The sequence below is a fragment of the Pleurodeles waltl genome, chromosome 1_2 (assembly GCF_031143425.1).
Source record: "Pleurodeles waltl isolate 20211129_DDA chromosome 1_2, aPleWal1.hap1.20221129, whole genome shotgun sequence".
NCBI classification, from domain to species: Eukaryota; Metazoa; Chordata; class Amphibia; order Caudata; family Salamandridae; genus Pleurodeles; species Pleurodeles waltl.
Window position 1 is genome coordinate 1,298,920,477 of NC_090437.1, and position 20,871 is coordinate 1,298,941,347.

The 20,871-nt window shown below is 49.4% G+C and overlaps 1 protein-coding gene across 2 annotated transcripts in view; it reads right to left on the bottom strand.

The window, feature by feature from the left end:
* Positions 1 to 20,871, bottom strand: part of LOC138250539 (uncharacterized) — a 277,257-nt gene that overhangs the window by 150,366 nt on the left and 106,020 nt on the right. For both annotated transcript variants that reach the window (XM_069205518.1, XM_069205526.1), the window contains exon 4: positions 16,230 to 16,328. In XM_069205518.1, coding sequence (XP_069061619.1) covers positions 16,230 to 16,328 — 99 coding nt within the window. The remainder of the gene's footprint in view (positions 1 to 16,229; positions 16,329 to 20,871) is intronic.

A 20,871-nucleotide genomic window follows, 5' to 3' on the forward strand; every position in this document is an offset into this window, starting at 1 on the left:
GCCGAGCAGTAGGCTTATCAGAGGGTAGCGTTAAGCATTTGTTGTACACACACAGGCAATAAATGAGGAACACACACTCAAAGACTTACTCCAGGCCAATAGGTTTTTATATAGAATAATATCCTTAATTTATTTATAGAACCACAAGATTCAAATGAGTTAAGTACATAAAATGCAAGGTACTTCACACAAGTAAGTATAGAACTTTGATTTAAAACAGTAGTACAGACAGTTTTGGTTAAAATGGCAATAAGCTATTTTAAAAGGGACACAGTGCAAAAATCAACAGTTCCTGGGGGAGGTAAGTAAACATTAGTTTCTCACCTAAGTAAAGCCCTTACACAGTCAGTCTCCAGGTAAGTAAAGCCCTTACACAGTCAGTCTCCTGGGTGTAGGCAGCCCACCGTTGGGGGTACAAGGCGACCCCAAAGCCACAGCACCAGCAACAGAGGGCTAGTCAGGTGCAGAGCTCAAAGGAGGGCCCAACACACATAGGTGCCTATGGAGAACAGGGGTTCTCCAGTTCCAGTCTGCTAGCAGGTAAATACCTTTGTCCTCAGGGAGCAGACCAGGGGGGGTTTGTAGAGCACTGGGGGGCTCACAAACAGGCACACAAAATACACCCTCAGCGGCACAGGGGCGGCCGAGTTGCAGTAGGCAAAGTAGGCGCCGGGTTTGCTATTGAAAGCAATGGAGGGATCCACGGGTCACTTAGGCGATACAGGCAGGGCACAGGGGGGTTTCTCGGGCCAGCCACCGACTGGGCTAGGATGAGGGTTGCCTGCTGGTCACTCCTGCACTGGTAGGTGGTTCCTCTCGGTCCTGGGGGCTGCGGGTGTAGTGCTTGGTCCAGACGTCTGGTTCCTTTGTTACCAGGCAGTCGCAGTCAGAGGGAGCCTCTGGATGCTCTCTGCAGGCGTCGCTGAGAGGGTGCAGGGAGGTCGACTCAGGGTGTCCACGTCGTTTGAGTCGCCTGGGAATCCTTTCTGCAGTGTGGGTTCTCCTGAACTCGGGCCGGGGGTGGGAGTGTGGGTAATGTCGGGTGCAGAGTGTGAAGTCTCACGCTTCCGGCAGGAAGGGAGAGTCTCTTTAAAAGTTGCTTTAAAGTTGCTAAGTTGTTGCAGTTTCTGAACAGTGCTGCTGTTCTCGGGAGGATCTTGGTCCTTTAGGTGCAGGGCAGTCCTCTGAGTCCTCAGAGGTCTCTGGTCCCGCCAGATGCATCACTGTGCAGATTCTTTGAGTCTGGAGACATGCCGCTAGGGCTGGGGCCAAGTCAGTTGGTGTCTCCGTTGTCTCTGCGGGGCTTTCAGGTCAGAAGTCCTCTTTCTTCAGGTTGCAGGAATCTGATTTCCTGGGTTCAGGGTCGCCCCTAAATACTAAATGTAGGGGTGTGTTTAGGTCAGGGGCTATTTAGTTGTCAATGGCTACTGCCCTCTTTGTGCCTCCGCCCTGTGGGGTGGGGGACACATCCCTAATCCTATTGGGGGAATCCTCCAAACTCAAGATGGAGGATGTCTAAAGGCAGGGGTCACCTCAGCTCAGGGAACCTTAGGGGCTGTCCTGACTGGTAGGTGACTTCTCGTTGTTTTTCTCATTATCTCCTCTGGACTTGCCGCCAAAAGAGGGGGCTGTGTCCAGGGGGCGAGCATCTCCGCTAGTTGGCGTGCCCTGGGGCATTGTAACACGAAGCCTGAGGCTTTGAGGCTCACTGCTAGTTGTTACAGTTCCTGCAGGGGGGTGGTGTTAAGCACCTCCACCCAGTGCAGGCTTTGTTTATGGCTTCAGAGAGCACAAAGGCTCTCTCCCCAGGGGGTCAGAAACTCGTCTCAGTGGCAGGCTCGCACAGACTGGGGTAAAATACAAGGGGCATCTCTAAGATGCCCTCTGTGTGCATGTTTTAATAAATCCAGCACTGGCATCAGTGTGGGTTTATTATTCTGAGAAGTTTGATACCAAACTTACCAGTATTCAGTGTAGCCATTATGGAGCTGTGGAGTTCGTTTTTGACAAACTCACAGACCATATACTTAATATGGCCACACTGCACTTACAATGTCTAAGAATGGACATAGACACTGCAGGGGCATAGCACTCATGCAACTATGCCCTCACCTGTGGTATAGTGCACCCTGCCTTATGGCTGTAAGGCATGCTAGAGGGGTGACCTGCCTATGCCACAGGGAGTGTTTGGTTGGTAAGGCATCGTTGGGGGGGTGGGGGGGCTGCCATGTCGAGTTTGCCTTTTTCTCCCCACCAACACTCACAATCTGCAATGGCACTGTGCATGTGATAGGTGAGGGGTCCCTTAGGGAGGCAAAACACATGCTGCAGCCCTTAGGGACCTTCCCTGGTCACAGGGCCCTTGGTACCACTGGTACCTTTTACCAGGGACTTATCTGTGTGCCAGGGGTGTGCCAATTGTGGAAACAATGGTACATTTTTAGTGAAAGAACACTGGTGCTGGGGCCTGGTTAGCTGGGTCTCAGCACACTTCTCAGTCAAGTCAGCATTAATATCAGGCAAAAAGTGGGGATAACTGCAACAGGGAGCCATTTCCTACAATTATAAAAACACTCCTCTGTCCCATGTACGTTAGAGGGAGATTCCAGCCAGATGACCACGACTGCATGCTGATTGACTTTGCGATAGCTGCTTGCTGAGATCACCGGTTCCCTGGCCTACATGGGGATGGTGCTTCTAAAGACAACAGGCTTCTATGCTCAGGCATGCTGGGGGCTGATGTCTTCCCATGGGGGGGGGGGACCCTGAAGTGCGGCTTAGGGCTTATGCTATGCTCTAACATAGCTTAGGTAGGAACCGCATATATTAGGAGTAGTGACAGTATGGTGGGACATTTCCTGTGTTTCACTTTTCTTGTCACCATTTTACTTCCTAATGTTTCATCCCTCTAATTATTGCAATTGATGCCATTTTATCTAAGACACAGTTGTTTCAAGAAATCTTGCTGAACCTTTTTCTGCCTCTGGTTGTCTTTGCATTTGTGAGACTAATGTAATTAAGAGAAAAGGATGAGATCTGTTACACCACGATTTCCCTGAGAAGTCATCTTGCCATGCACCTGGTTGCCACAAATCATCCCTGCTCTTGGGCAGAGATGAGGCGCTGTTCGCTGGCCGTAAACAGAATAGTCCGACAGCTGTCACATGGTTTGGGATTGGACTCAGTTCTCCACAATTCAGGTGATGCTGCAGCCCAAACCCAGTAGCCTCATTAGGATAGTGAGAGTCCATTATACAGAGGTATGGGAAGACTAGCCTTCCTAACCTCCACAGATGGGCTGCGACCACCAACATCATCTTTGTGAACAATCAAGATGCTTTGGTAAGGCCGAACAGGAACACAGAGAATTTAAAGTGCTTTTGGCCTGCCTGAAACATCACACGGCATCTGTGAGACTGCAGGGCGGGACTATGAAAATAGGTGCCCTGCAAATCCAGCACCACCATCCAGTCTAATGGATCTAGGACAGACAGAACTTGAGCCAGGGTGAGCATTTAAAACTTGTCCTTACAGAAGAAGAAGTTGAGGGGACGAAGAACTAGAATGGTACGAAGGTTTTCATTCATATTTCGGTACCAGGAAATAACAGGAACAGCAACCAGCCCTGACTTCTGATACCAGCATCATCTCTATGGCTCCTTTGGCCCAGAGTGCTTGAACTTCTCCGTAGAGTATGGACAAGTGGTACTATGGGAGGTGTTGTGGGGTGGGAAGTATACCCAGAGAGTGTGACAAAGGAGCTGGGGTGACTGTTCTTCATGATCTTGAGCACCCACTGGTTGGATGTTATGCTCCTTCATACTGGGGTAAAGGTTGGTGCTGACTCCCACAGGAGATCATGTTTTGCCAAGGAAAAATTAAGACATTTTGCAGTAGCTGCAGGAGGAGAGTGGGGGGATGGGGTAATGCTGCTCCAGTGAGCCTAGACGCTGACATCCAGATCCCTGGCCTCTGCCTCAACAGGCTTGGGAGGCCTTTTGCTACTGAGGCAGAGTTTGGCCTGTGCTGGTAATCTCTTCCAAGGCCTTGAAAGAGGTGAAAACACTGGATGAACTGTTGCACAGGCGGAGCCAGCCTGAGAGAGGGTGCTGATGCTTTCTGTCTATGAAGATCTCGAGGCATGACTTGTCCATGGGTGACTGCTGGACATCCTCGAAAAGCTAGTGCAGTGGATCTAAGCATGGTGCCGGAGCACCACGTTGGCCCTGACTGCCCTACTCAAGCAGTCGGATATGTCCAGGCCTGACTGAATAAGTACTTCGCTATATCTTTGCGATCTTGCACAAGACGCTGGAGATTGGGCCAAACATCATTTTGGGACTGCAAGCGTAATGTCCACAACGCATGTGAGTATCTCTCTTGGAGACACCGCTGACCAGCATTTTCAAAACCCAGACTCTACAACAAAGCCTATGCTGATGACACACATTTTATCCTCTGCCTCTCAGAAGACGCCACCAAGACCAAGTTCCACAAGTACATGACAGAAGTAGCAAGCTGGATGAAGGTCAACTGCCTGAAGCTCAACACAGAGGAGGTCAGAGGTACTTATCTTCAGAAAGAAAATTAACACGTGGGACGTATTCTGCTGACACTCAGAACTCGGACCTATCCCTATAACATCTACCACGCTAGGATCTTAGTCATAATTCTGGACAACAAGCTAACCATGGCGATTCGGGTCAACTCAGTCTCTTCCCTCCTGCCTCTTCATCCTCCGCATGCTTCCCAAGATATTAAAATGGCAACCACAGAGCTCAAGACGACCATCAGCCAGGCCCTCATCTCCAGCCGACTGGAGCACAGCAACACTCGCTATGCAAGGAACCCAGCTCACTTCCTTCGACAACTACAGACCAAACAGAACATCGCAGCCAGAATTGTCAGGATCTCCCTAGACAAACCCACATCACCTCCTACAGAAAGGATGCCAGTTCAAGCTCCTGACCCTCGTATACAAGACCCTACACAACTGTGGACCTACCTAGTTGAACCACAGCTTGAACTTCCACCAGACACCTCAGCTCTGCTTTCCTTTCTCTAACCCTTACCGCTCCCTCTCCCTCCCTTCGGATTTTGCAGATGCAACGGTCACTCCTTCTCCTACCAAGCAGTGAAGAGACAGAACAAGCTACCTATTCACCTCTGGGCTTCTCCATCTCTTTCAGAGTTCTGAAAATCCCTGAAGACATGGCTTATCAACTGGAACCTGCCAGCACCTTGATACCCTCACGGGTGACCAGCTTTGTTCTTCAAATCTACTGATTGATTGAGACAGTTGGTGTTAAAGGATCTCAGGGCAAGGCAGCCGAGTAGAAGATACTTTTTACAAAGCTCTCTATGTGTTTCAACTCTGTCTTGTGGGTGTTTAGATAGCACTGGGTTTTTAATCGGCTGGAAGAGTCCTGTACCCAGACTTTCTGGTGAAGGGTTTGTGCTGCCTTGCTATTAGCCTGTTTGTAAGGAAATGCCTCCTTGGCATGGTTGCCCCCTGACTTTTTGCCTTTGCTGATGCTATGTTTACAATTGAAAGTGTGCTGAGGCCTGCTAACCAGGCCCCAGCACCAGTGTTCTTTCCCTAACCTGTACTTTTGTATCCACAATTGGCAGACCCTGGCATCCAGATAAGTCCCTTGTAACTGGTACTTCTAGTACCAAGGGCCCTGATGCCAAGGAAGGTCTCTAAGGGCTGCAGCATGTCTTATGCCACCCTGGAGACCTCTCACTCAGCACAGACACACTGCTTGCCAGCTTGTGTGTGCTAGTGAGGACAAAACGAGTAAGTCGACATGGCACTCCCCTCAGGGTGCCATGCCAGCCTCTCACTGCCTATGCAGTATAGGTAAGACACCCCTCTAGCAGGCCTTACAGCCCTAAGGCAGGGTGCACTATACCATAGGTGAGGGTACCAGTGCATGAGCATGGTACCCCTACAGTGTCTAAACAAAACCTTAGACATTGTAAGTGCAGGGTAGCCATAAGAGTATATGGTCTGGGAGTCTGTCAAACACGAACTCCACAGCACCATAATGGCTACACTGAAAACTGGGAAGTTTGGTATCAAACTTCTCAGCACAATAAATGCACACTGATGGCAGTGTACATTTTATTGTAAAATACACCACAGAGGGCACCTTAGAGGTGCCCCCTGAAACTTAACCGACTGTCTGTGTAGGCTGACTAGTTCTAGCAGCCTGCCACAAACCGAGACATGTTGCTGGCCCCATGGGGAGAGTGCCTTTGTCACTCTGAGGCCAGTAACAAAGCCTGCACTGGGTGGAGATGCTAACACCTCCCCCAGGCAGGAATTGTCACACCTGGCGGTGAGCCTCAAAGGCTCACCTCCTTTGTGCCAAACCAGCAGGACACTCCAGCTAGTGGAGTTGCCCGCCCCCTCCGGCCAGGCCCCACTTTTGGCGGCAAGGCCGGAGAAAATAATGAGAAAAACAAGGAGGAGTCACTGGCCAGTCAGGACAGCCCCTAAGGTGTCCTGAGCTGAAGTGACTCTAACTTTTAGAAATCCTCCATCTTGCAGATGGAGGATTCCCCCAATAGGGTTAGGATTGTGACCCCCTCCCCTTGGGAGGAGGCACAAAGAGGGTGTACCCACCCTCAGGGCTAGTGGCCATTGGCTACTAACCCCCCAGACCTAAACACGCCCTTAAATTTAGTATTTAAGGGCTACCCTGAACCCTAGAAAATCAGATTCCTGCAACTACAAGAAGAAGGACTGCCCAGCTGAAAACCCCTGCAGCGGAAGACCAGAAGACGACAACTGCCTTGGCTCCAGAAACTCACCGGCCTGTCTCCTGCCTTCCAAAGATCCTGCTCCAGCGACGCCTTCCAAAGGGACCAGCGACCTCGACATCCTCTGAGGACTGCCCCTGCTTCGAAAAGACAAGAAACTCCCGAGGACAGCGGACCTGCTCCAAGAAAAGCTGCAACTTTGTTTCCAGCAACTTTAAAGAACCCTGCAAGCTCCCCGCAAGAAGCGTGAGACTTGCAACACTGCACCCGGCGACCCCGACTCGGCTGGTGGCGATCCAACACCTCAGGAGGGACCCCAGGACTACTCTGATACTGTGAGTACCAAAACCTGTCCCCCCTGAGCCCCCACAGCGCCGCCTGCAGAGGGAATCCCGAGGCTTCCCCTGACCGCGACTCTTTGAACCTAAAGTCCCGACGCCTGGGAGAGACCCTGCACCCGCAGCCCCCAGGACCTGAAGGACCGGACTTTCACTGGAGAAGTGACCCCCAGGAGTCCCTCTCCCTTGCCCAAGTGGAGGTTTCCCCGAGGAACCCCCCCCTTGCCTGCCTGCAGCGCTGAAGAGATCCCGAGATCTCTCATAGACTAACATTGCGAACCCGACGCTTGTTTCTACACTGCACCCGGCCGCCCCCGCGCCGCTGAGGGTGAAATTTCTGTGTGGACTTGTGTCCCCCCCGGTGCCCTACAAAACCCCCCTGGTCTGCCCTCCGAAGACGCGGGTACTTACCTGCAAGCAGACCGGAACCGGGGCACCCCCTTCTCTCCATTCTAGCCTATGTGTTTTGGGCACCACTTTGAACTCTGCACCTGACCGGCCCTGAGCTGCTGGTGTGGTGACTCTGGGGTTGCTCCGAACCCCCAACGGTGGGCTACCTTGGACCAAGAACTGAACCCTGTAAGTGTCTTACTTACCTGGTAAAACTAACAAATACTTACCTCCCCTAGGAACTGTGAAAATTGCACTAAGTGTCCACTTTTAAAACAGCTATTTGTGAATAACTTGAAAAGTATACATGCAATTTTGATGATTTGAAGTTCCTAAAGTACTTACCTGCAATACCTTTCGAATGAGCTATTACATGTAGAATTTGAACTTGTGGTTCTTAAAATAAACTAAGAAAAGATATTTTTCTATATAAAAACCTATTGGCTGGATTTGTCTCTGAGTGTGTGTACCTCATTTATTGTCTATGTGTATGTACAACAAATGCTTAACACTACTCCTTGGATAAGCCTACTGCTCGACCACACTACCACAAAATAGAGCATTAGTATTATCTCTTTTTACCACTATTTTACCTCTAAGGGGAACCCTTGGACTCTGTGCATGCTATTCCTTACTTTGAAATAGCACATACAGAGCCAACTTCCTACATTGGTGGATCAGCGGTGGGGTACAAGACTTTGCATTTGCTGGACTACTCAGCCAATACCTGATCACACGACAAATTCCAAAATTGTCATTAGAAATTGATTTTTGCAATTTGAAAAGTTTTCTAAATTCTTAAAAGACCTGCTAGGGCCTTGTGTTAGATCCTGTTTAGCATTTCTTTTAGAGTTTAAAAGTTTGTTAAAAGTTTGAATTAGATTCTAGAACCAGTTTTAGTTTCTTAAAAAGTATTCCAACTTTTAGAAGCATAATGTCTAGCACAGATGTGAATGTGGTGGAACTCGACACCACACCTTACCTCCATCTACAGATGAGAGAGCTAAGGTCACTCTGTAAACTAAAGAAAATAGCAATGGGCCCCAAACCTACCAAAGTACAGCTCCAGGAGCTTTTGGCAGAGTTTGAAAAGGCCAACCCCTCTGAGGATGGCAACTCAGAGGATGAAGATAGTGACTTGGAGGGAAATTCCCCCCCTCCAGTCCTACTTAGGGAGAGCAGGGCTTCTCAAGCCCTGACTCCACAAATAATAGTCAGAGATGCTGGTTCCCTCACAGGAGGGACCAACAACTCTGAAATCACTGAGGATAACTCCAGTGAAGAGGACATCCAGTTAGCCAGGATGGCCAAAAGATTGGCTTTGGAAAGACAGATCCTAGCCATAGAGAGGGAAAGACAAGAGATGGGCCTAGGACCCATCAATGGTGGCAGCAACATAAATAGGGTCAGAGATTCTCCTGACATGTTGAAAATCCCTAAAGGGATTGTAACTAAATATGAAGATGGTGATGACATCACCAAATGGTTCACAGCTTTTGAGAGGGCTTGTGTAACCAGAAAAGTGAACAGATCTCACTGGGGTGCTCTCCTTTGGGAAATGTTCACAGGAAAGTGTAGGGATAGACTCCTCACACTCTCTGGACAAGATGCAGAATCTTATGACCTCATGAAGGGTACCCTGATTGAGGGCTTTGGATTCTCCACTGAGGAGTACAGGATTAGGTTCAGGGGGGCTCAAAAATCCTCGAGCCAGACCTGGGTTGACTTTGTTGACTACTCAGTGAAAACACTAGATGGTTGGATTCAAGGCAGTGGTGTAAGTAATTATGATGGGCTGTACAATTTATTTGTGAAAGAACACCTATTGAGTAATTGTTTCAATGATAAACTGCATCAGCATCTGGTAGACCTAGGACCAATTTCTCCCCAAGAATTGGGAAAGAAGGCGGACCATTGGGTCAAGACAAGGGTGTCCAAGACTTCAACAGGGGGTGACCAAAAGAAAGGGGTCACGAAGACTCCCCAGCAGAAGGGTGATGAGACAACCAAAACTAAAAATAGTAAAGAGTCTTCTACAGGCCCCCAAAAACCTGCACAGGAGGGTGGGCCCAGAGCCTCTTCACAAAACAATGGGTACAAGGGTAAAAACTTTGATCCCAAAAAGGCCTGGTGTCATAGCTGTAAACAGCATGGACACCAAACTGGAGACAAGGCCTGTCCCAAGAAAGGTTCCACTCCAAACTCCCATCCAGGTAACACTGGTATGGCTAGTCTCCAAGTGGGATCAACAGTGTGCCCAGAGCAAATCAGGGTCCACACTGAAGCTACTCTAGTTTCTGAGGGTGGGGTGGATTTAGCCACACTAGCTGTCTGGCCGCCTAACATGCAAAAATACAGACAGCAACTCTTAATTAATGGGACTAGAATAGAGGGCCTGAGGGATACAGGTGCCAGTGTCACCATGGTGACAGAGAAACTGGTTTCCCCTGGCCAATACCTGACTGGAAAAACTTACACAGTCACCAACGCTGACAATCAGAGAAAAGTACATCCCATGGCAATGGTTACTTTAGAATGGGGAGGGGTCAATGGCCTGAAACAGGTGGTGGTCTCCTCAAATATCCCAGTGGACTGTCTGCTTGGAAATGACCTGGAGTCCTCAGCATGGGCTGAGGTAGAGCTAAAAACCCATGCAGCGATGCTGGGTATCCCTGAACTGGTGTGTGTGAAAACAAGAGCACAATGCAAGGCACAGGGTGAAAAAGTAGAGCTGGAGTCTGGAAAAATGGCCCAGCCTACCAAGAGAACAGGAAAGTCAGTTGGGAAACCAACTGCAACACAGCAAAAGAAAGGGAACCTCTCTTCTCAGGAAGAAGTTCTGCCCTCTGAGGGAACTGAGCCTTTGGAGCTTGAACCTTATCAGGTTGAGCTCTTAGGCCCAGAGGGACCCTCAAGGGAAGAGCTGTGTAAGGGACAAGAAACCTGTCCCTCTCTTGAAGGCCTTAGGCAGCAAGCTGCTGAAGAGTCCAAAGGCAAGAAAAATGGAACACATAGGGTCTATTGGGAAGATGGGCTCCTGTACACTGAGGCCAGAGACCCCAAACCTGGTGCCACTAGGAGAGTGGTAGTGCCTCAGCTGTTCAGAGAGTTCATCCTAACATTGGCCCATGACATTCCCCTTGCTGGACATTTGGGACAAACCAAGACGTGGGAGAGGTTAGTCAACCACTTCTACTGGCCCAATATGTCCAACATGGTTAAGGAGTTTTGCCTCTCCTGCCCCACCTGTCAAGCCAGTGGTAAGACAGGTGGGCATCCAAAGGCCCCCCTCATTCCACTTCCAGTGGTGGGGGTGCCCTTTGAAAGAGTGGGTGTGGACATAGTTGGTCCACTAGAACCTCCCACAGCCTCAGGAAATATGTATATCCTGGTAGTAGTGGATCATGCTACCAGGTATCCTGAAGCTATTCCCCTTAGGTCGACTACTGCCCCTGCAGTAGCCAAGGCCCTCATTGGTATCTTTACCAGAGTGGGTTTCCCTAAGGAGGTGGTGTCTGACAGAGGTACCAACTTCATGTCAGCATACCTAAAGCACATGTGGAATGAGTGTGGAGTGACTTATAAATTCACTACACCTTACCATCCACAAACTAATGGCTTAGTTGAGAGATTCAACAAGACATTAAAGGGCATGATCATGGGGCTCCCAGAAAAACTCAAAAGGAGATGGGATGTCCTCCTGCCATGTCTGCTTTTCGCTTACAGGGAGGTACCACAGAAGGGAGTAGGGTTCTCACCCTTTGAACTTCTGTTTGGTCATCCTGTAAGGGGACCACTTGCCCTTGTTAAAGAAGGCTGGGAGAGACCTCTCCATGAGCCTAAACAGGACATAGTGGACTATGTACTTGGCCTTCGCTCTAGAATGGCAGAGTACATGGAAAAGGCAACCAAAAACCTTGAGGCCAGCCAACAGCTCCAGAAGTTTTGGTATGACCAAAAGGCTGCACTGGTTGAGTTCCAACCAGGGCAGAAAGTCTGGGTTCTGGAGCCTGTGGCTCCCAGGGCACTCCAGGACAAATGGAGTGGCCCTTACCCAGTACTAGAAAGGAAGAGTCAGGTCACCTACCTGGTGGACCTGGGCACAAGCAGGAGCCCCAAGAGGGTAATCCATGTGAACCGCCTTAAGCTCTTCCATGACAGGGCTGATGTGAATCTGTTGATGGTAACAGATGAGGATCAGGAGGCAGAGAGTGAACCTCTCCCTGATCTTCTGTCATCAGACCCAAGAGATGGCACAGTAGATGGAGTGATCTACTCAGACACCCTCTCTGGCCAACAGCAGGCTGATTGTAGGAGAGTCCTACAACAGTTTCCTGAGCTTTTCTCCCTAACCCCTGGTCAGACACCCCTGTGTACCCATGATGTGGACACAGGAGACAGCATGCCTGTCAAGAACAAAATCTTTAGACAATCTGACCATGTTAAGGAAAGCATCAAGGTGGAAGTCCACAAGATGCTGGAATTGGGAGTAATTGAGCGCTCTGACAGCCCCTGGGCTAGCCCAGTGGTCTTAGTCCCCAAACCTCACACCAAAGATGGAAAGAAAGAGATGAGGTTTTGTGTGGACTACAGAGGGCTCAATTCTGTCACCAAGACAGATGCTCATCCAATTCCAAGAGCTGATGAGCTCATAGACAAATTAGGTGCTGCCAAATTCTTAAGTACCTTTGACTTGACAGCAGGGTACTGGCAAATAAAAATGGCACCTGGAGCAAAAGAGAAAACAGCATTCTCCACACCTGATGGGCATTATCAGTTTACTGTTATGCCCTTTGGTTTAAAGAATGCCCCTGCCACCTTCCAAAGGTTGGTGAATCAAGTCCTTGCTGGCTTGGAGTCCTTTAGCACAGCTTATCTTGATGATATTGCTGTCTTTAGCTCCACCTGGCAGGATCACCTGGTCCACCTGAAGAAGGTTTTGAAGGCTCTGCAATCTGCAGGCCTCTCTATCAAGGCATCCAAATGCCAGATAGGGCAGGGAACTGTGGTTTACTTGGGCCACCTTGTAGGTGGAGGCCGAGTCCAGCCACTCCAACCCAAGATCCAGACTATTCTGGACTGGGTAGCTCCAAAAACCCAGACTCAAGTCAGGGCATTCCTTGGCTTGACTGGGTACTACAGGAGGTTTGTGAAGGGATATGGATCCATTGTGACAGCCCTCACTGAGCTCACCTCCAAGAAAATGCCCAAGAAAGTGAACTGGACTGTGGACTGCCAACAGGCCTTTGACACCCTGAAACAAGCAATGTGCTCAGCACCAGTTCTCAAAGCTCCAGATTATTCTAAGCAGTTCATTGTGCAGACTGATGCCTCTGAACATGGGATAGGGGCAGTTTTGTCCCAAACAAATGATGATGGCCTTGACCAGCCTGTTGCTTTCATTAGCAGGAGGTTACTCCCCAGGGAGCAGCGTTGGAGTGCCATTGAGAGGGAGGCCTTTGCTGTGGTTTGGTCCCTGAAGAAGCTGAGACCATACCTCTTTGGGACTCACTTCCTAGTTCAAACTGACCACAGACCTCTCAAATGGCTGATGCAAATGAAAGGTGAAAATCCTAAACTGTTGAGGTGGTCCATCTCCCTACAGGGAATGGACTTCATAGTGGAACACAGACCTGGGACTGCCCATGCCAATGCAGATGGCCTTTCCAGGTTCTTCCACTTAGAAAATGAAGACTCTCTTGGGAAAGGTTAGTCTCATCCTCTTTCGTTTGGGGGGGGGTTGTGTAAGGAAATGCCTCCTTGGCATGGTTGCCCCCTGACTTTTTGCCTTTGCTGATGCTATGTTTACAATTGAAAGTGTGCTGAGGCCTGCTAACCAGGCCCCAGCACCAGTGTTCTTTCCCTAACCTGTACTTTTGTATCCACAATTGGCAGACCCTGGCATCCAGATAAGTCCCTTGTAACTGGTACTTCTAGTACCAAGGGCCCTGATGCCAAGGAAGGTCTCTAAGGGCTGCAGCATGTCTTATGCCACCCTGGAGACCTCTCACTCAGCACAGACACACTGCTTGCCAGCTTGTGTGTGCTAGTGAGGACAAAACGAGTAAGTCGACATGGCACTCCCCTCAGGGTGCCATGCCAGCCTCTCACTGCCTATGCAGTATAGGTAAGACACCCCTCTAGCAGGCCTTACAGCCCTAAGGCAGGGTGCACTATACCATAGGTGAGGGTACCAGTGCATGAGCATGGTACCCCTACAGTGTCTAAACAAAACCTTAGACATTGTAAGTGCAGGGTAGCCATAAGAGTATATGGTCTGGGAGTCTGTCAAACACGAACTCCACAGCACCATAATGGCTACACTGAAAACTGGGAAGTTTGGTATCAAACTTCTCAGCACAATAAATGCACACTGATGGCAGTGTACATTTTATTGTAAAATACACCACAGAGGGCACCTTAGAGGTGCCCCCTGAAACTTAACCGACTGTCTGTGTAGGCTGACTAGTTCTAGCAGCCTGCCACAAACCGAGACATGTTGCTGGCCCCATGGGGAGAGTGCCTTTGTCACTCTGAGGCCAGTAACAAAGCCTGCACTGGGTGGAGATGCTAACACCTCCCCCAGGCAGGAATTGTCACACCTGGCGGTGAGCCTCAAAGGCTCACCTCCTTTGTGCCAAACCAGCAGGACACTCCAGCTAGTGGAGTTGCCCGCCCCCTCCGGCCAGGCCCCACTTTTGGCGGCAAGGCCGGAGAAAATAATGAGAAAAACAAGGAGGAGTCACTGGCCAGTCAGGACAGCCCCTAAGGTGTCCTGAGCTGAAGTGACTCTAACTTTTAGAAATCCTCCATCTTGCAGATGGAGGATTCCCCCAATAGGGTTAGGATTGTGACCCCCTCCCCTTGGGAGGAGGCACAAAGAGGGTGTACCCACCCTCAGGGCTAGTGGCCATTGGCTACTAACCCCCCAGACCTAAACACGCCCTTAAATTTAGTATTTAAGGGCTACCCTGAACCCTAGAAAATCAGATTCCTGCAACTACAAGAAGAAGGACTGCCCAGCTGAAAACCCCTGCAGCGGAAGACCAGAAGACGACAACTGCCTTGGCTCCAGAAACTCACCGGCCTGTCTCCTGCCTTCCAAAGATCCTGCTCCAGCGACGCCTTCCAAAGGGACCAGCGACCTCGACATCCTCTGAGGACTGCCCCTGCTTCGAAAAGACAAGAAACTCCCGAGGACAGCGGACCTGCTCCAAGAAAAGCTGCAACTTTGTTTCCAGCAACTTTAAAGAACCCTGCAAGCTCCCCGCAAGAAGCGTGAGACTTGCAACACTGCACCCGGCGACCCCGACTCGGCTGGTGGCGATCCAACACCTCAGGAGGGACCCCAGGACTACTCTGATACTGTGAGTACCAAAACCTGTCCCCCCTGAGCCCCCACAGCGCCGCCTGCAGAGGGAATCCCGAGGCTTCCCCTGACCGCGACTCTTTGAACCTAAAGTCCCGACGCCTGGGAGAGACCCTGCACCCGCAGCCCCCAGGACCTGAAGGACCGGACTTTCACTGGAGAAGTGACCCCCAGGAGTCCCTCTCCCTTGCCCAAGTGGAGGTTTCCCCGAGGAACCCCCCCCTTGCCTGCCTGCAGCGCTGAAGAGATCCCGAGATCTCTCATAGACTAACATTGCGAACCCGACGCTTGTTTCTACACTGCACCCGGCCGCCCCCGCGCCGCTGAGGGTGAAATTTCTGTGTGGACTTGTGTCCCCCCCGGTGCCCTACAAAACCCCCCTGGTCTGCCCTCCGAAGACGCGGGTACTTACCTGCAAGCAGACCGGAACCGGGGCACCCCCTTCTCTCCATTCTAGCCTATGTGTTTTGGGCACCACTTTGAACTCTGCACCTGACCGGCCCTGAGCTGCTGGTGTGGTGACTTTGGGGTTGCTCTGAACCCCCAACGGTGGGCTACCTTGGACCAAGAACTAAGCCCTGTAAGTGTCTTACTTACCTGGTAAAACTAACAAATACTTACCTCCCCTAGGAACTGTGAAAATTGCACTAAGTGTCCACTTTTAAAACAGCTATTTGTGAATAACTTGAAAAGTATACATGCAATTTTGATGATTTGAAGTTCCTAAAGTACTTACCTGCAATACCTTTCGAATGAGCTATTACATGTAGAATTTGAACTTGTGGTTCTTAAAATAAACTAAGAAAAGATATTTTTCTATATAAAAACCTATTGGCTGGATTTGTCTCTGAGTGTGTGTACCTCATTTATTGTCTATGTGTATGTACAACAAATGCTTAACACTACTCCTTGGATAAGCCTACTGCTCGACCACACTACCACAAAATAGAGCATTAGTATTATCTCTTTTTACCACTATTTTACCTCTAAGGGGAACCCTTGGACTCTGTGCATGCTATTCCTTACTTTGAAATAGCACATACAGAGCCAACTTCCTACACTGTTTATTTGTCGGGGCAAGTTCAGTCGTCCATATCCCCTCACAGGTGTCTACAAACAGTTGTGCTTAATGGACCTGAAAAAGAGCAGTTTTAGTGTATTCAATTTAACTGCAGGAAGCATTCATACTATAGGTGAAGGCTGATGCAGATATCACTGTTCTGTAAGTTTTCTGTTGGAAGTTTACAACTACATTCACTACATTTGACAAGGGTTATTTTCCCGTTCATGTGGATCTTACTATTTTAACAAAAGTTATTTTGTATTGAACATACTGCCAGCAAAAGTTTCATTTTACATCTCACCTGCCCATTGTTATCTGCCCTGGAATCCAGTCTTGGCTTTTTATGTGTTGGCTCCTCATATTTGTCAGAGTCTTCTGTCCAATCCATTTCAAAGTACCCCTAAAGTAAAAAAGGCTAAATTATCCTCGTTCATGTCAAATCAAGGTTGCACAATCAGAACACATCACTAATGCACATGTATTTATCATAACTAAAGCAGTCAAACCTGCAGGTACAGGAAGGTGAAAAAGAAAGTATGATGATATGGATACAGCTGCTGAGCATTTGGAATAGTAGAAAGCAAACCACAAGCATTTAGTTGGTCCTGGACTGTAACAGCAGAAATGAAAATGGTGGAAACAAATGTGTCAGAACAATTACCGATAGTTTTAAATAATTCACACATTACCATCCAGCACTGCGTTATATGTGGCAAGGTAGGCTAAGACACAGGTTCAGGACCTACATCTGAATCCATGTGTGCCAAGAATAGTGAATCACAACTTACAAAAGTAGATGAGGAGAAATGCTTCAATTAATTAGTCACTGGTAATTTTAGCGGTCACTTACTATTCTTCGCTGTGTGATAGTACTCGAGCTTCCACTCACTAGTGAGGTCCGACATGGTTGTAGTACCACCTGGGCAACTCCAAGGGGCCTGACTCTGCCCTCTTCCTTTTCAGGACTTATACGTACAGAATCCGTCCCTGGGTTCTACTGGCCTGGTCCAAGTGTCTTGACAGCAGCACAACAATTGGAGGACTCCACTGACTTCAGTGAGTGTTTCCGACAGCCTCAACCCCCCATGAATCTGAGTCCCCTGGTGAAGGTACTCCTGTCTTCTGGGTATCCTGGGGTGGGGGCACACTCCAACCTTCCTTTTGTCTGTTGGTCTTCTAGGATTCGACTGTGAAGGGTCCTGAAATGCACATATTCCGAGCTCTACCAGGGCCGAGTAGGTAAATAACCACTCTGCACTTGGTTGCTGGGGATACTTACTGTGCTTCCCTATGGTGTTTTAATCCTTTCCCTGCTCCACACTAACCACCAGACTCACTTTGGTGGGGCTCACTATTTCACTTTCCACATACTTAGTATATGGTTTGGCCCCCCCATACAGTCGTGTACATTTTATGCTATTTCTGCTGGTTATTTTATGTGTGCATTGTGTGTAGATTTCTTCAAAGGGAGATATACCAATGCTAGTCTAGTAGTAGTGCTGTAATAAAGACTCGTTGGTTTTGCAACACTTGTATGGTTCTTACTTGTGTGAGAGTTACTCTCGGACTACTGTGGTATTGCACGTGATGTACATTCCTCCTAGATAAGCTTTAGCTGTTCATCTGAGCAACTCCTAGAGATAAGAGCTTTTGCAATTTGGACACCTTTTCACTATCAGTAAAGGTTGGCTGGACTCAGTATGGGGTTTAATACCATCAATGCACACCATAAAGTGAGCTAGCCTTCTACAGATGGTACAGACTTTACACCACTGAATATATTGCAATAATCAACTAATAAAGGAGGAATAACACTCCCAAATCTTCAGAAATGCTATGAAGCAGCCCGCTTATTCTCAGTTAATAACTAGGATTATGTCCCACTGCAGGTACAACTGTACAGGCTGGAAAGACCAGGATACCGACTGAAGAGAGAACTAAAGAGGTCTACTCACTGGAGAGGAAATTACAGGATGGTAGAATGACAAAAAAAGTCTAGAGTGTAAGGAAATGCCTCCTTGGCATGGTTACCCCCTGACTTTTTGCCTTTGCTGATGCTAAGTTTTAATTTGAAAGTGTGCTGAGGCCTGCTAACCAGGCCACAGCACCAGTGTTCTTTCCCTAACCTGTACTTTTGTTTTCACAATTGGCACACCCTGGCATCCAGGTAAGTCCCTTGTAACTGGTACCCCTGGTACCAAGGGCCCTGATGCCAGGGAAGGTCTCTAAGGGCTGCAGCATATCTTATGCCACCCTGGGGACCCCTCACTCAGCAGAGACACACTGCTTGCCAGCTTGTGTGTGCTGGTGTGGACAAAACGAGTAAGTCGACATGGCACTCCCCTCAGGGTGCCATGCCAACCTCACACTGCCTATACAGTATAGATAAGTCACCCCTCTAGCAGGCCTTACAGCCCTAAGGCAGGGTGCACTATACCATAGGTGAGGGCACCTGTGCATGAGCACTGTGCACCTACAGTGTCTAAGCCAAACCTTAGACATTGTAAGTGCAGGGTAGCCATAAGAGTATATGGTCTGGGAGTCTGTCAAACACGAACTCCACAGCACCATAATGGCTACACTGAAAACTGGGAAGTTTGGTATCAAACTTCTCAGCACAATAAATGCACACTGATGCCAGTATACATTTTATTGTAACATATACCCCAGAGGGCACCTTAGAGGTGCCCCCTGAAACCTTAACCAACTACCTGTGTAGGCTGACTGGTTTTAGCAGCCTGCCACACTCGAGACATGTTGCTGGCCACATGGGGAGAGTGCCTTTGTCACTCTGTGGCTAGTAACAAAGCCTGCACTGGGTGGAGATGCTTATCACCTCCCCCTTGCAGGAACTGTAACACCTGGCGGTGAGCCTCAAAGGCTCACCCCCTTTGTTACAGCACCACAGGGCATTCCAGCTAGTGGAGTTGTCCGCCCCCTCCGGGCACGGCCCCACTTTTGGCGGCAAGGCCGGAGGAGATAATGAGAAAAACAAGGAGGAGTCACTGACCAGTCAGGACAGCCCCTAAGGCAACCTGAGCTGAAGTGACTCTGACTTTTAGGAATCCTCCATCTTGCAGATGGAGGATCCCCCCAATAGGGATAGGAATGTGACCCCCTCCCCTTGGAAGGAGGCACAAAGAGGGTGTAGGCACCCTCATGGCTAGTAGCCATTGGCTACTGCCCTCCCTGACCTAAACACACCCCTAAATTCTGTATTTAGGGGCTCCCCTGAACCTAGGAACTCAGATTCCTGCAACCTAAGAAGAAGAGGACTGCTAAGCTGAAAAACCCTGCAGAGAAGACGGAGACACCAACTGCTTTGGCCCCAGCTCTACCGGCCTGTCTCCCCACTTCTGAAGACACTGCTCCAGCGACGCTCTCCCCAGGGACCAGCGACCTCTGAATCCTCAGAGGACTGTCCTGCTCTAGAAGGACCAAGAAACTCCAGAGGACAGCGGCTCTGTTCACCCAAGACTGCAACTTTGTTTCACAGGAGCAACTTTAAAACAACTGTGTTTCCCGCCGGAAGCATGAGACTTGCTACTCTGCACCCGACGCCCCCGGCTCGACTTGTGAACAAACAACACTGCACGGAGGACTCCCCGGCGACTACGAGACCGTGAGTAGCCAGAGTTGTCCCCCCTGAGCCCCCACAGCGATGCCTGCAGAGGGAATCCCGAGGCTCCCCCTGACCGAGACTGCCTGACTCCCAGATCCCGACGCCTGGTAAAGACTCTGCACCCGCAGCCCCCAGGCCCTGAAAGATCGGAACTCCAGTGCAGGAGTGACCCCCAGGAGGCCCTCTCCCTTGCCCATGTGGTGGCTACCCTGAGGAGCACCCCCCTTGCCTGCCTGCATCGCTGAAAAAACCCCTTGGTCTCCCATTGATTTCAATTACAAACCTGACGCTTGTTTGCACACTGCACCCGGCCGCCCCCGTGCTGCTGAGGGTGTACTTTCTGTGTGGACTTGTGCCCCCCCCCGGTGCCCTACAAACCCCCCCTGGTCTGCCCTCTGAAGACGCGGGTACTTACCTGCTGGCAGACTGGAACCGGGGGAGTCCTCCCTGAAGTGTTGTTTCTCCACAAGTCGAGCCGGGGGCGTCGGGTGCAGAGTAGCAAGTCTCACGCTTCCGGCGGGAAACGCAGTTGTCTTGAAGTTGCTTCTTTGGAAACAAAGTTGCAGTCTTGGGTGAACAGAGCCGCTGTCTGTAGGAAGTTGGCTCTGTATGTGCTATTTCAAAGTAAGGAATAGCATGCACAGAGTCCAAGGGTTCCCCTTAGAGGTAAAATAGTGGTAAAAAGAGATAATACTAATGCTCTATTTTGTGGTAGTGTGGTCGAGCAGTAGGCTTATCCAAGGAGTAGTGTTAAGCATTTGTTGTACATACACATAGACAATAAATGAAGTACACACACTCAGAGACAAATCCAGCCAATAGGTTTTGTTATAGAAAAATATCTTTTCTTAGTGTATTTTAAGAACCACAGGTTCAAATTTAACATGTAATATCTTGTTTGAAAGGTATTGCAGGTAAGTACACTAGGAACTTTGAATCATTTCAATTGCATGTATACTTTTCAAGTTATTCACAAATAGCTATTTTAAAAGTGGACACAGTGCAATTTTCACAGTTCCTGGGGGAGGTAAGTATTTGTTAGTTTTACCAGGTAAGTAAGACACTTACAGGGTTCAGTTCTTGGTCCAAGGTAGCCCACCGTTGGGGGTTCAGAGCAACACCAAAGTTACCACACCAGCAGCTCAGGGCCGGTCAGGTGCAGAGTTCAAAGTGGTGCCCAAAACGCATAGGCTTCAATGGAGAGAAGGGGGTGCCCCGGTTCCAGTCTGCCAGCAGGTAAGTACCCGCGTCTTCGGAGGGCAGACCTGGGGGGTTTTGTAGGGCACCGGGGGGGGGAGACACAAGCCCACACAGAAATTTC